The 16,049-nt window shown below is 40.6% G+C and overlaps 1 protein-coding gene across 5 annotated transcripts in view; it reads left to right on the top strand.

Moving 5' to 3' along the window:
- ZNF462 (zinc finger protein 462) overlaps positions 1-16,049 on the top strand; it is a 161,689-nt gene that overhangs the window by 76,301 nt on the left and 69,339 nt on the right. For 4 of the 5 annotated variants that reach the window (XM_007499632.3, XM_056805309.1, XM_007499630.3 and 1 more), the window contains exons 4-7: positions 746-910; positions 2,890-2,993; positions 5,721-5,839; positions 14,019-14,210. In XM_007499632.3, coding sequence (XP_007499694.1) covers positions 746-910; positions 2,890-2,993; positions 5,721-5,839; positions 14,019-14,210 — 580 coding nt within the window. The remainder of the gene's footprint in view (positions 1-745; positions 911-2,889; positions 2,994-5,720; positions 5,840-14,018; positions 14,211-16,049) is intronic. The other variant, XM_007499633.3, reaches the window with a different exon arrangement.

Genomic DNA, 16,049 nt, shown 5'->3' with positions numbered 1-16,049 from the left:
ATATGTTTTGATTTCCCTTCCCCCAGGAGGCTCCTCATTGCTAGTGCCCACATGCACTTCTTCATTGGCAGCCAAAACTGCTACAGGCTTACTAGTGACTTAGCATGCCAGGGAGCTCAATAAGTCAATTAAACATTTCAAGCTTGATTATGCCCCCATCTCTGTGCCTCACCCCTCTCTGCGTCCCCATCCCTCTCCCTCAGACTCCTCCCAAGGCTCCCTGGGAGGTTTTTGTTGATTTCTATTTGTTTCTTTCTGCCAAGTAACCTCCTTTATCTGAAACCTAATTACACACAGCTTTCTATCATAAGGCAATTGTGGGCTGCCTCTTGATTTCATTAGCACTCCTCAGCCATGTCTTGGTCATCACTTTTCGGGATGAGATATGGATTTAACTTCTCGACTGGTAGTTCACCAAGAAGATCACTAAATGCTGTAGTTATGCAATGTCTCAGCTGCACAGTTAGCTTTGGTTTGAATCAGGTAACTTGGTGGCAGTGAAGATGAAGCTTCTGCACAGAATTATCCTCTACTCACTTCCATTCAGGTTGGAAAGTACGTTGAATCAGACACTTTATGTAGTAGGCAGCGTGCCGTGACTCTTATGAATTCAGTAGGTATCCCTTGATGTAAAATGTTAATCTGCTTTAAAAAAAAAAAAAAAGATACACCAGTAATTACGAGAGTAATTGGCAGAAAATGTGAGAGAGCTCAGAATACTGATGCTACCAATGTATTTTGCCAGCCTTTTGGTCACTTAGAAGAGGTGCCAAAGATCAAGGAGAGGAAAGTTGTGGGATACAAATGTAAGTTCTGCGTGGAAGTGCACCCAACGCTCCGCGCCATCTGCAATCACCTCCGCAAGCACGTCCAGTACGGGAATGTCCCATCAGTGTCAGCTGCTGTGAAGGTGAGAACTCTTGGAAAGTTCTGGATGAGCATTCTTGTGTGTGAGCGAGCCTAGTTACTTATTAACTGCAATGCTAAGTAAGAACCTCTTCAAGTTTGAGAATGTAGGCATTCTCCAGTGATGATTGGATTTCGTTGTGAGTTGCACTTCTTCATCCCACAGGTGCAGAGAAGGAAGGGTTTTGGTTTTTTTTTGGTTGTTGTTTTTTTAAAAAATCTTGTGATTGATTCCATTTTTGGATATTGCTCCCTTTCCCCTAGGCAGTTAGTCTTATGGATGAGAAAAGGTCTGGTTCTTGGAAGGGCAGGCTCTAGGTCACTTCTTGGATCTGTGGCATAGCAGAATATGCACAATTATTTCCTCTTCTAAGATGTCTGAGCTTTTGTGATGAATAAACCCAGAAAATCATCATCATCGTCATCGTCATCATCATCATCATCGTCATCATTGTCATCTTTGTCTTTCCATTGCTTACCATCTTGTTCCCTTTTGGCTGAGAGTGCAGAATCTTTTTCTTAAAGACTCATCATTGTGCTTTCCTACTCTTGGCAGCAAGGATAACTTACAGAGGTGCTTAAGACCTGGTATATCATGATAGAAAGTCTTCAATCCATTGTTTGTCTTGAGGACATTTTGGCTTGATCTTTATCTTATTCCCTCATCCCTAGTACATCACTGAAGAATAACCATACCTTCTTCTTTTCCCCTTCCCCTTCCCCTCCCCACCAACTTTTATTGTATTTGACTATCACTTTTGAATAACATCTTCCTAATGAATTGCTTCTAGTTTTAAAGTAGCTGACATTCCAGGCTGGGGCACTTAGCTTCTTGGACACCGGTATACGCTTTGTCATTGCTCCTTAATGACCATTGGCCGGAGGAAAACTTGTTCCTGGGTTTTTATTTCTTCCTCAGGACACATGCTTCTCATCTTGCATCTTTTACAAAATCGACATCAGTGGAAACTTCTGTTCCATTCTTCTGAAGACTAAGACCACTTTTAGATGTACAAAGCCCAGATAAATTTGGATGGTGACCAGCTGGAAAGAACAGGATCTTCCATACTGAAGTGCCCCAGCATTGTTCCATAGGAAGGTCCTCTTTGTAGGAGAACAGTTCATTTCTTGGTTCCTTTTCTGAGCACTATACCTAAAACTAGTTAATTAGAAAGACCTGATGTTGAAATACAGGAGGTTTGCAAATAGGTTTCAAGCTATAAGATCTTTACTTCCATAATTCTTCCAGTTGGGAAATGGTCAGAGTTTACAACATAGGCAAAAGGGTTCCTATCTAGGGAGTCTTTTTCTTTGCTCTTTTCATGATGGCACAGATATTCTTGTACAACAAGCAGTTTCTGAATGTTTACTTCATTACCACTTCTTTCTGAGCTCCACTTAAAACAGTTGTAGGTACACACTTTTTAAATAAGCTTGAAATGCATGATACTTCAGACAGGAACATATGTAACTTTATTTTTTTTAGAGTGGGCAAGAAATGAGGTGAGGGCCTCCTGCTTTCATCAGGCTTATTAATATGCTTCAAGGCACTTTTTTCCACACATTTTCAAAGGTAACAGAAATCCATCAAGCTTGTTTTCCACAGCACGAAGAGATACCATTTGGAGCTCCCTTCCAAATGAAGCTGGAAATGTAGGGAAAGACTCCTTGAGAAATAAAGGTGATGAATTGGGAGAGTGAAGGGAGAGGAAGAAAAACTTGAGGAGACACCGATGGAAATTTATTTTGTTGATGGGGCGCGTGTGTGCACGCGCGTGTGGGTGTGTATGGTTTTATTTTTTAGCAGGAGGCTGAAGAGTCTAAAACCTTATTACTGGATGGCTTGAAGGAAGCCAAAGATACCAGTGGGTTGCTGGACCAGGTGGCTGGTGATCACAGCTTAGTAGATGGAATGTTGAAAGATGAAACCCAACAAGGGGATACCATTGTAGTCAATGTGACCGAGTCCTGATGTCCATGCAGGGGCTGCGTTCTCACGAAAGGAGCCATTTGGCATTGGCCATGTTTACCCGGGAGGACAAGTACAGCTGCCAGTACTGTTCCTTTGTCTCTGCTTTCAGGCACAAGTAAGTTCTCCTAAAGGGGAGTTCATAGCTGGTGGGGAGGCTGGAGGCTTTGTTGCATGTGGGAAGGGGGTGTTATGAGAATTAGCCACTTGATATCAGTATTCCTTCATCCAAAGATCTAAGAACTATGTCTAAAAACAAATTTGCATTTGGGGAAGAAAGGAAAAAGGGAATCCACCTGTGTAGTTAGATAACTATGTTCTGATTACCCTACAAGAACTGGAAAAGTTACCTAGCTGAACCTTGGGCAAGCCACTTCCCTATTCTGGGCTGATTCACTTTCTTCATCTGAACAATAAAAGGCTTGGACTAGATCCTTTACAAGGTGTGTCCCAGCTCCAAAAGCTCTCTGTCTTTAAAAGACCTCAGGGAAGAATGTTAAAGGGACGAGATGCTCTCCATCCCAACTTCTGAGTCATAGACTCAGAGTAACAGTGCTGACAGGGACCTTCGAGTTCCTCTCTTTGAACCCTCTCATTTTACGGGTAAGACAGAGGTCCAGAAAGTTGCATAATTTGCCCAAGGCCTCTGAGTGAGTTAGTGGCAAAGTCTGAACTAGAAACACATCTTTTCATTCCCAAGTTCAAATCTAGCCTCAGATATTTACTAGGTGTGTGACCCTAGACAGGTCATTTAATCTGTATTTTCCTCAATTTCCTCAACTATAAAATGTAGATAATAGTATATATATGTATATATATATAATATTTTTATATTTATATATTCTATATACACATAAAATGTAATATAATACAATCTAATATAATGTATTATAATATAATATAACAACATACTATACTATGCTATAACATAATATAATATACTATGCTATAACATAATATAATATAATATAACATAATATAATATAACATAATATGATGTGATATAATATAATATAATATAATATAATATAATATAACATGATATAATATAATATAATATAATATAATATAATATAATATAATATAATATAATATAATATAATATAATATAATATAATATAATATAATATAATATAATATAATATAATATAATATAATATAATATAATATAATATAGTGCCTACCTCCTAAGGTCATTATGAGGATCAAATGAGATATTATTTGTAAATCACTTAAGCACAGTGCCTGGCATTTAGCAGATGCTTAATAAATGCTTGTCCCCTTTCTTTCCTGAGTGCAGGATTCTTTCTATTGTACCTTAAATTTGGAGTTTGAGGGTCTCAGAGCAGGTCATGTTCTACAGCTTTGCCCTAGGCAAAATGCCTAATTGCCTCATCAAAGATCATATCCTAGATCTAGAGCTGACAGACTTTTGATAGTCAGACACACTAAGCTCATTTTATAAGTGAGGCCCCTGGAGCTTAGAGAAGGTCAGTGACTTGTCCTAGGTCACCTAGTTCTAAATGGGAGAGCTGAGATTTGAATCCAGGACTTATGGGTCCAAATCCATAGCCCTTTGCATTGCATTTCTCTCCCCATGGGCAGGGTTATGCATTTTTATATTCCTGTGTTGCTTGTAAGAATTATAATGATATTTATCCTCATGTCTGTAAGAAGAGATGAAATGATGAGCTGCTCATTAAAGAACTACAGGTGACTCTTGGCAGCCATCAGAAGGCAGGAAGAGACAGTGTTTCTTCAGGGGTGGCCCAGGAACCTCTCTCACCCGATGCTTGGGAGTCAGGGGGGAAGGAGAGCTTCTAACCCCCTAACTCGACCAGCAGATTCTAACCAACATGCGCTAGCATTTCAGGGCATGAACATGAAGGATTGGGAGCGGTTTTATTATAAATAGTAGCCTGCTTAAACAGTAAGCAGATTCATTCCCATATCAGCGATTTAGAATGGGGTTTAGTTCTGGGAGGTACTGACACAAATTAGTGCTCTGCATACCTTATTTATTTGCTAGATTTATTATTTTCCCTAGACCAGTAATTGTGATGTTGCACTGTGGGTCCTTTATAATGAAATCATTTCTGTATAAAATGTCTCTGTGAAGACTGATGTACAATAAATCTGGTTGTATTTATCAGGTCATATTCACTGTAATGTGTTAAGGTACTGAAGGAGATGGCCAAGCTTCTGGATCTCTCATTGTCCCCCTTCAAAGACTTTCATGTTGTGTCCCAGCCTTAGCACATACCCTGGACACAAAGGCAGAGGATGGGGAAATGACTTTCAAACCAGGGACAATGGGGAAACCCCTCCCTCCCCACTCTAGTCTTCATGCTCAAACGGTGGTTCTCTGCCAGCCATTTCAAACCAAAGCATTTCTCAAATTCTCATTCTCCTTTCTGTGGATGGACTGACAGGTACCCTACATAAGTCGTAAGGGAGATGGAAAATCTGGGCTCCTGTCTGATTTTCCTTGATGCTCTCACCTCTCCTGAAAAAGTTTTCCTATTGTGTATCAGGGGAAAAAAGAAAACCAAAAAGCGAGGCTCTGCCATGGTGTACTCCCATTGCCCTCTCCCTTGTTCCCTCAAAAGTTTCCCTCCTGCTTTTGCTTCCTTCTGAACAGATAAGTCTCTGGACATCCCCCCCCCCCCTTCTCCAGGCTATTGTTTGTGAGGGCCACCATTGGAGAGTACCAAGCAGTGGTTGGAACAGCTTGTAAATGGGTCTCCTTGAAAAAGGGTAATGAGAAAATATAGCATGTAATGTTTAGTGGCAGCTGACAATTTTTAATCCTATTATTTCCCTTTTCTGCCTCCTCCACACAAAGCCTGGATCGCCATATGCAAACTCATCACGGACACCATAAACCGTTTCGCTGCAAACTCTGCTCCTTCAAATCCTCCTATAATAGCCGACTGAAAACTCATATTCTCAAAGCTCATGCTGGTAAGGTTCTGGAGACAATAGTTCTCACCCCATTTTGCATGCTCATAGTGGGTGCTCAACAAATGCTTGTTAAATTGAATTGTTGGTTGAATTACTGAGTTTCAAATTTGATAGCCTTTCATTAGATTAAAAAAATATCATTAATCCTATTGGAAAGTTCAAGTCTTATGTTTGCTTTCTTTTTTGTCCTTAAACCAACTGAAAGCTCACAAAACACAAGAGCCCCAACTTCTATCAGTTTTACATGGACTGAATTGGACCAATTTTTAATCAAGGGAAGAGCTTGTAAAATACCAACCTAGCACCTCTGGGGAAAGCAGCATGGCATGGTAAAAAGAGAACTGGATCCAGAGTCAGAGAACCTAAATCTGAAGTCCGACTTTTGCACTGATTACCTTTGGGACCTTGGAAAAGTGACTTGCTTCTTTCTGGGTCTCAGTTTTCCCATCTGTCGGTGGAAGAGGTTGAATTACAAGATCTCTTAAGATTCCTTCCAGGTTTTAATCCTGTGACACTATAAAATGCTGAGAATTTATTTCCAAATACACTGTAGATACTCATTATTGCAGAAGTTCTAAGAACAAAAGAAAATTCAATTTATTAAAAAAACTTTAACCTTTCTTATATTCCTAGATACAGTAATATAAAACCAACAGGAAAGAACATTATGTCATAGGTGAATAGGAACAGAGAAGATTGAAGCAGGGAGGGGATCCAGCCAGCAGATATGGTTCTCTGACTCAAATAAGAAAAACCATCTGAGTTATTACAGTATAGATTTATGATTATGAAGAAAGTTGTACCATTTTTTAAACTTTAAAGAGTATATCTGAGGCCACATTTCAGATAGATACCCTTTAAGGAGATGATTCTGAGGATTCATTTCTTTAAAAAGCCTTTGGGTGAGAGGTTGTCTAAGGTAAAGAGGAAGTAAAAAGGTTAAAGACCCCAGGTGGACTGGAGGAGGGTCCATTCAGTGCTCCCATGGAAAATCAGCTGTCCGTCACTAAAAACCTAAATTAATGGACTTACAAATGAGATTTTCCCATTTATATGCAGCCATAAAACCCTGAACCATAAGGACTCTGGACCCTAAGTAAGAATAGGCCTGATGAGCTGTGTGCCTAGAGGCAAGAGAGTTTGTGAAGAAAGTAATGGGTTAAAAAGAGAGAGAGAGCTAGGTAACCCATCAAATATATATATATATATCCATGTGAAGGGCTTTTATTTTTGGTAGTAGTAGTAGCAAAACTCATTAGATGGGAAATTGCCTGGGAATGTCCAGTTCTGTAAGCTGTGAAGTAATATGATAAAGTAGAAAAAGTACTGGGTTAGGAACCAAAAGAAGTAAGTTCTGACTCCAACTGTGTAACCTTGGGGTAATTTACTTTTCTTCCCTGGACCTCAATTTACTGAGCTGTAAAATGTGGGTAATACCAATTATACAAATGATTCCATTTTTTGAGAAAAGTGCTTGATGGATATATATATATATATATATATATAATTTATCCATGTGTGTCTAGCCACACAGATACATCCCTACAAGCAGAAAGAGAGAGGGGATGGATGTTCACATTAGAGGGTGATATTATTACTCCAATGGAAGCCTGACATGAAAAAGAACACTAGCCTAAGAACCAAGAGAGTGGAGTTGTAGCTCCAGTTACGTGACCTTGGGGAAGTCACATCGCCTCTCTGGAAAGCTTTGGACAAGACGATGTTATCGGAGGCTCTTTCCAGCAGGGACATTTCTTTGAACATATGATTTCCTATGTCGGCTTCCTCTGCCTTGTTCAGTAACAGCTGTTCTCAAGGCCATTAGGTAGTGCTATCAGCTTAGACAGAGATAACTGAGGATTCCTGCTTGTGGTGGACATATGGTAGTAGTTCAGACATCCCCTTTTTCCTCATTTTCTTGGATTTCGGGGAAAGTAAACTAAGAATTATAACAGTTTGCTTTTTTAAAAGCCTGACGAATTTAGAATTGGAAAGGAGCACAAGGCCACCTTATCTAACTGGTTCTATATAGGTTTTCCTTGATAGCTTTCCCCAGTGAGTGGTTGCTTACCCTGGAACATTCTTGTAAAATTGATATTCCTGATCATTCTTCCAAGAAAAAAAGTTGCAAACTGAAATCATCACAAGGCAAGAACAGCTACAAATGTCCTCTACCCACAGCACCTTTATTCAGCCCAGAACATCTGCTACAGATTACTGGCAGTTCTAAAACATCAGCCTATGGTTTTATCTTCCAAAAGCTTTCACTGTATCTAGAATCCCATCTATTTCTTTGACACTGGGTAAGTCACTTAACTTTATTCCCTGGGCCTCCATTTCCTCCTCTGTAAAAGACAAGGGTTGGACCAGATGATCTTGAGCATCCTTCTTGTTCTACATTTGTAATCTTAGTGTCCTAAAGATCTAGCGTAAAACTGGAACACTTATTCGTGTTATCCTCTTAGAAAAAAGGAAATCGCAAACAATAGCAAAATCAGATGGTGGAGGGGAAGGCACATGTGTGTGTATTGCTGGATTGAAAGATATTTCAATGAACAAGATGGCGGACGGGAGAGGGTGCAGGACTTAGAGTCAGGATGGTCAGGACCATCCTTGGACACTTCGCTGTCTGTGTGACCCTAGGAAAGTCACTTAATTTCTCAGAGATTGTGTCTGATGGATAGATGAGCCATGGTCCCCACGCGGAGGAAATCAGAGATCCTGGATAGAAAGCTTTGGGTATCTGTTAACCCTTTTGCTCACCTAATATGCCCAGCCATGTCGACCATTTAGTTCTCTAGACAGTCAAAAAATGGTAGCCCTTCATGAAATACCCCCTCCGGAAGAATGGAAATGAGTTCCAGACTGCAACGTGTAAGGCAGCCATGGGCACTGTGACTTCTTTTAAAACAAGGGAGAAACGAGCCCCCCGATTAGGTCACCGAAACTTGGTTAGAAGCCAAGGCTGAGGTTCATTGAGCAGCTCTCGCCTCATCTCTACTGTCTCACATTGGCCGTCACTCATTAGAACATTCCACATTTCTGAAGGATGTCCAGGATCCACCCGACGATGGGGGGGGGGGGGGGGGCAGGATTTTTACCACTTAATAGTTGGGAAAAACTGAGGTTCCAAGAAGCGTCTGATGGTGGTCACACAGCTTCCACAAGGACTCGGGTCTCTTGACTTCACATCCAGGGTGTTTTCCACAACACCAACACGACATGGAGTTTGTTGAATTACTGATGGACGGGACCTCTCATACGGGGATATTCTTCCTCAGGGAAGCGCTGGGGGATACAGTAGATAAGAGTGCTGGGTCCGAGGATAGGAAGACTCATCTTCCCGAGTTCAAATGTGGCCTCAGATATCGCCTAGCTGGGTGACCCTGGGCAAGTCACTTAAACCCTTTTTGCCTCAGTTGCCTCATCTGTAAAAGGAACCAGAGAGGGAAATGGCAAACCACTTTAATATCTTTACCAAGAAAAGGCCAAATCAGGGATCCTGTAGAGTCCGGCACAACTGAAAAATGACTGAAACTTCCTGGGGGGTGGATCTTTCTTTTCCCTTCTTTCAATCAAGTTTGCCTGATATTTAGGTTTTTCCATGTCAGTTTCCCAGCATTTGTTCATTGAATCAACAGACATTTTTATGCCCTTACTGTTGTAAAACCTCGTGTTAGATGTGTAAAGATTGGGAAGGAGAGAGTCCCTGACCTCAAGGAGCTTACTAGATTGTTATTGTTCCAAAAATACATGGGCAGACATACACGTTTACATGGAGAATACACGTGGAAGAAGACAGACCAAGAGGAGGTGAATAAGAGAACTTGTTTGGGGGGAGAAATCAGGGAAGACCTCACAAAAGAGTTGTCACCCGAGCCAGACTTTGCAGTAAGGCAATGATAATGAGATCATAGATTTATTGCTAGAAAACCACTTAGAGACCCCCAAGTCCAACCCCTCACTTTATAGGCAAGAGAACAGAAGCCAAGAGAAGTTGAGTCACAGAGTTAGAATTTGAACCCAGAAATCCTTTTCAGAGATCTTTGGGGAGTTCAGTGGTACAATAAATAGAGTAATGGATCTGTAGTCAAGAAGACTCCTTCCTGAGTTTAAATCAGACCTTAGACACTAGTGTAGCCTTGGCAAGTCACTTAATTGTGTTTGCCTCAATTTCCTCATCTGTAAAATGAGTTGGAGAAGGAAATGGCAAACTCTATACTAGCTATGACCTTGGGCAAGTCACTTAATCATGTTTGCCTCAGTTTCCTCATCTGTAAAATGAGTTGGAGAAGGAAATGGCAAACCTTATATTAGCTGGGACCTTGGGCAAGTCACTTAATCCTTTTTACTTTAGTTTCCTCCTCTGTAAAATAAATTGGAGAAGAGAATGGCAAACCACTAGCTATATGGCCCTGGGCAAGTCACTTAACCCTCTTTGCCTCAGTTTCCTCCTCTGTAAAATGAACTGGAGAAGGAAATGTCAGACCACACCAGTACCTTTGCCAAGAAAACCCTAAATGGGGTCATGAAGAATCAGACATGACTAAAACAGCTCAACAGCAATAAATCTCTTTCAGAAGTGAGGACTAGTTTACATAAAAATGTATACACTAGTTTATTTAGGTTTTAGCAAACCAAAAAGAAATAGTGTACTGTATAAGTGGAAATTTTGTATCCTTTCGTAGGTGGCCAAATGTAAATTTTAAAAATTAATATTCAATACTCCAAGTATTATATTTAATAATATTTATTAATATTTAACTTGAAGTAAAAGGAAGGTAAAAGGCTAGAGAAACAGAGAGAACTCACCAGCCTCAAAAAAAAGAGCAAGTGGGAGGAGCCACCTCAACTATATATAAACAAAATAAAAAAAACCACACAAAAGGAAAAAAGGAATTTGGGGATGAGGAACGAATGTTGGGAGATGAAGTTCAAAGGATACAAAATTTCCACTTATATAGTACATAAATAAAAGGAAAAGGCAGAATGATTTTGGGGAAGGGTTCGTACACCTTGGTTGGAAGCCAGACATGGGAGGACCTTGAATGCCAGGTGAAGGCTATGTTTTATCTCACAGGTGATGGATAGAGAACAGCCAAGAACTTGTGACCAGGGAGTGGTGAGGTCAAACTTGTGCCCTGGGAGGACCACCCTGGCAACAGCAGAAAGGATGGGAGGGTGAGGGCAAGAGAGAGACGACGGGCAGTAGTCCCAGCCAGGAGCCTATGTTAGAAGAGTGGCATTGGACAGAAAAAAGATCAGTTACAGGGAAAATTGTCAAGATCATCAGGATTTGGCAGCTGTTTGGATGTAGGGAAGAAACAGAAGGGAAGAGTCAAAGATGAAAGCCTGAGGAAGTGCAGTGATGGAAGCCCTTTGATGGCAGGGAATGTTGTTGTTGCTGTTTTTAAGTTGTCTTTGTATCCCCAAGACCCTGCACAGTGCTTGGCACTTAGTGCTCAATAAATGCTCAGATTAATAAATGATTAATAATATATAAATAATATTGGAGTAGATTGCTGCAAAAAAAAAAAGGAATTAAAGAAGAAAGGGAACTTAAAAAAAATAACTGAGGGGGAGGATTGTGGGCCAAGTTTAGTTTGGAACCTGTTGAGTTTCTAAGATAGTGTCTCGGCATCTCCAGGAACGTTTATCGTTGCCCCGAAGCTCAGAGCCACTCGTTTTCCCACCCATGTAAGTAAGTGGCAGGTTATTCGATTGGGGCCCCTTCTGCGGTGAGTTGTTCCCATAGGCAACAGCTTTGTCAAAAGTGCCTTTTTTTTTCCCCCACTGGGAACCAGTTAAATGATTGAACTTGTTGAAAGGAGTTAAAAAAGAGTTCGTGAGGCCTCACATTGACTCCAGGGCACTAAGTTAAATTTATATGCTCAGAACTGACTTAGGCTGGGGTTTGTGCTTTTCTGATAGAAGTGATACTCCACAGAACCCGTCACCTGGTCCTTCTTGGATGATAACAAATCAATGAGTATTATTTAAGGGTTTTCCATGGGCTAGCCCTGTGCTAAGCCCTGGATGGGCACGGCACATTCTCCAGAATTAAGACCCTTGCTTTTAAGGATGGCTTGGATTAGAGTAACCTTGTTTGGGCCTCTTATAAAATCTCTGGATAAGGGCCATTAGGTGCCCAGTGGATCGAGTGCCAGGCTGGGCGTCAGGAAAACACGGGTTCAAATCTGGTCTCAGACACTTCTTAGCGGTGAGATATTGGCCAAATTACTTCACCCTGTTTGCCCTTCTATTTTAGAATTCAAATTTAGAATCGATTTTAGAATAGAATAGAATTTAGACTGTTTAGAATTAGAATTAGAACTAAGATGGAGGGTAAGGGTTTTTTAAAAAATCTAGATAGATCTTGTCATGGAAGCCAGAGTGTTTTCTAAAGTTATAGACTATATATTTTAGGAAAGGCACCAGTGAAACATCTAGAGAAAGAGGACCAACGTGGTGAGGGCTCTGGGAACACACAGAGGATACAGGAGGCTGACCCTGGAAAAGAGAAGACTTAGTGGGGATAGGATCCCTGCCCTAAAATACCTGAAAGAGTTTAATGTAGAAGAGATATTGGGCCGGTGTGGCTTGCTTTGAGGTTTCAGAACCAAGGTGGAAGTTAACAAGGGGACAGATTTCAGTCTGGCATAAGGAAAAACTTCCTTACCATTAGAGTTGTCCATAAATGGAAGAAACTGCCTTCTCCTGGGAAGCACTCAAGCAGAACCACTTGTTAGGAGTATTGGAGAGAGAATTGACTCTTCAGGTAGGGATGGAGCCAAATGGCCTCCAAGGGCCTTTCCACCTTCCAGGTTCTCTTTTAAGATTTTGAGCCAAGCCAAAATATTTTTGTCCTACCAATTAAACAAAGGTTTGCAAAGCTGAGTAGCCTAGACTAGTAATTTCTCTGGTTGTGCTGTTTAAGTCGACTCATCAGTATTCAAAGTATCCTTGCAAATGTTAATTTGCATGAAAACTGGGAAATTAACCTAGCAAAGCAGGAATGTTGGTATTAATTCTCACGGACACATCATTATGCTGCCCCTTCATTTGGGAAGACCTGGCAAGAATTGGCTATTGAGAGACTTCCATCATCCAAAGAGATAGATGAAGCGCTTTGCAAGACTTGGATGTTCTATAAGTATTAGTTAGGATAAATAGCCAATTGGCATAATGGATAGACTACTGGAGTTCTAGTGAGGAAGACCTGAGTTTAAATCCCACCCTAGTCGTTTGATCCTGATCAAGTTAAATTCTCTTAGCCTTGGGTTCCTCCCCTATAAAATGAGGACAATAAGAGAATCTCAGTACTAATAGGAAGATCTAATGAGATAACGTATATAAAGTACTTTCTTAAAGTACCATACAAACCTCAACTATTGTCACATAAAAATTTCTGTGTTTATGATACTCCCCGACTACTTCCCAGACTCTAAGTGTAGCATCCTTTCCAGCCTTTCCTGGGATTCCCTTGGTTTTTGCCCTGCTATGCCAGGGGAAGACTCAGTGGGGAGGAACAGTAAAAACGAATCCAGGCTAAAGAGCTAAGACTTATTCCTGATGCTGAACCCTTGGACGGCTCCTGGATTGTGAGGTACAAAAGCATCTTGGACTGATCAAGAATGAAATTTCTAGCATTCTCTAAGATGTGGTCCAAAGGTTAGAACCAGAGAAGAATAGAATGAGCTTCTTTCTGGGTAAGATTCCTCATCACCCAGGAAAACACTATAGAGCTTGTGAATAAGAATTGACATAGTTGGATTACAGGGTCTCTCTGTTCTCCCCAAGTCAGAGAGGCTACCAGCAGACATGGAGAGGAAGAGAGAGGCAGGGAAAGGCTCGCTGAAGGAAACCATCTAGAATGCCCCTAGTTCCTTTAGCACCAGAAATATAAAATCTCATTCCTATTGCCTGTTCATCTTCCCTTCTGCGCTCCATCATGGAAAGTCAAGGATCTTCACATGGAGTTTCTCCAAGGACACCATCCCCCATGGAAACATTTTGGCTGGAGAGATAGTGTTTCCATGTGGGTTTTGTACTCTGCCACAGTCCCAGAAAGACCATGGCTCTAAAATAAGTGACTGGTAATTTTCTCTTTCTTTTCCTTCCTTCCTTCTTTTCTCCATCTCCCATTTCTTGTCCCCTCCCTTACGACCCCTTCTTCTAGGTGACCATGCCTACAGATGTTCCTGGTGCTCTTTTTCCACCATGACAATCAGCCAGCTGAAAGAACACTCCCTTAAGATCCATGGAAAAGCCCTGACCCTGCCAAGACCTCGCCTCGTCAGCCTCCTCTCCTCTCATGCCCACCACTCTTCACAGAAAGCTGCCTCTACTGAAGAAGTAGAAGACTCCAATGGTAAACTGGGCTTCAGAGCCGCAATGAACCCCTTATAAAGAGTGTGGAAGGGAACCTGCTGTAGGATGGAGGGGGAAGTGGCTGTTAATACTCTTTTAAAGGAAATTATTCACCCCAAACTTACAGGTTCAGCTCAAAGAGGAAACTTAAATAGATAAGAGGAAGAAAAAGAGTTTAGGGTTGGAATAAGAAGCAATATTTATGTGAGTTGACTGTGTGATGTGGCAAAAAAAAAAAGAGTCAGACTGATACTATTTTGAGTAGTGTGTGCTGAGATATGTCACGTGAAACAAATCCTTCCTGATTTCAGGGAGGCAGCTCATGGAATACTGTACATCATTCAGGGCACCTTTGTGGTTCAAGATATGTAGAGAAATTCCAAGAGTTCCAAGAGAATTCCTAAGAAATTGAAGAAATAGAAAAATAGTTTAGGGAAGAATGTTGAAGGGAAGAGCTTGCCAATCAATATCTTAGAGAGAACTTAAGACTTTGGATATTTGGAGGGTATTGAAATACTTGAAATATTGAAAAAGAAGAAAAGTGATTTTATGGGGTAGAAAGAAGATGAAATGTAATTTCTGGGGAGGGAATGTATGAAAAATTGTAGGAAAACTCTTTGAGTCACAAGAAAGAGTATAGGCAACCATGAAAGATAATATCACTGCTTAGGTTACTATGATTAGGTTGGCCTTAACACTAAAATGTAATGCTCTACAACTGAGTGCTCCATAAATGTTGTTTTCTGGAATTCTGGGCTATGGAAGAGATTTTTGGCTTTCTAGGGATTTTTTTTTTTAGGCATCAGATTTGCCTCGCATAATGGTAGAGAGAGGAAAGGGAAAATGTAGATTGTTTGGGGTGCAGGAATTTGCAAGAATAATGACTACTGTGGTCTTCAGAAAAATTGCAAGCATGTTCAAGATCTAAAGGAACCAGTTTATCAACTTTGACAAATTATCAAATAATCCAAACAGCACCAAAATAATCTTCATTCATAAAATCTGTAGGAAGGTAGTTATAAGGGCAATAACAGAATTAAATGGAAAGTCTATTAGAGGGGAACAGTTAACTCCTGTGGCTAAAAGTAGCTTTTATTTGTTGTGATCTAGAAGCTAACAGAGTAGCTATGAAGGTTTTCTCTTAGCACAATCCTGTCATACAATTTAGCTAGTTGTTTGATTTTCCTACCTTGAAGCATTTCCGTTTAACAAAGAATGCTTCATTAGTGTTGTCATTATTTATAATTTGTTGAGTACTGACAGCACACTCAGTGTTGTTCAGAATGCAGGAGGAAACAAGGCCATGCCCTGAAGGCTTAGAGTCGAAGGGCTCAAGTGGAAACGTGTTCAGAGGAGCACCTGAAGGTATGCAAAAAAAAAAAAAATTCTCATTTCTTCAGACTGCAGCTATTCCACAGAATAAGTTTACATTGTACAACTGTGAAGGCAGAACTTTTATTTGTCCTGAATTGTATGGGCCTATTTACCAGGTTATTAATTAAGTAGTTATTTTTTATCTGTGATGAAAACTGGATGCCATGGAGCCAGTTGAGACCAAACAAGTATGGCGGCCATCCATCCAACTGACATTCCCACTATGGACTGAGGAAAGAAAGGCCTTGTCTAAGGGATTTCTCTTTTTGTCGTTCTTACTTTTTTTCTCCTTAGGATAGTAGTGACCACCCCAGCTAAATATTCCTTTCCATCACTAATCTTGGACCAAGGTATTGCAGTTTAGTTAACTGACTGGGTTTCTTTGTCTCCATAAAGGGATAATTATAATCATGACTAACATGTTTGTGGTGATTTAGGGTTTGCAAAATCCCCCCCCTTTTTTTTT

The sequence above is a fragment of the Monodelphis domestica genome, chromosome 7 (assembly GCF_027887165.1).
Source record: "Monodelphis domestica isolate mMonDom1 chromosome 7, mMonDom1.pri, whole genome shotgun sequence".
In the NCBI taxonomy this organism is placed as follows: domain Eukaryota; kingdom Metazoa; phylum Chordata; class Mammalia; order Didelphimorphia; family Didelphidae; genus Monodelphis; species Monodelphis domestica.
Note: the sequence above shows the minus strand (reverse complement) of the source record. Positions and strands in the feature narration are given on the sequence as shown.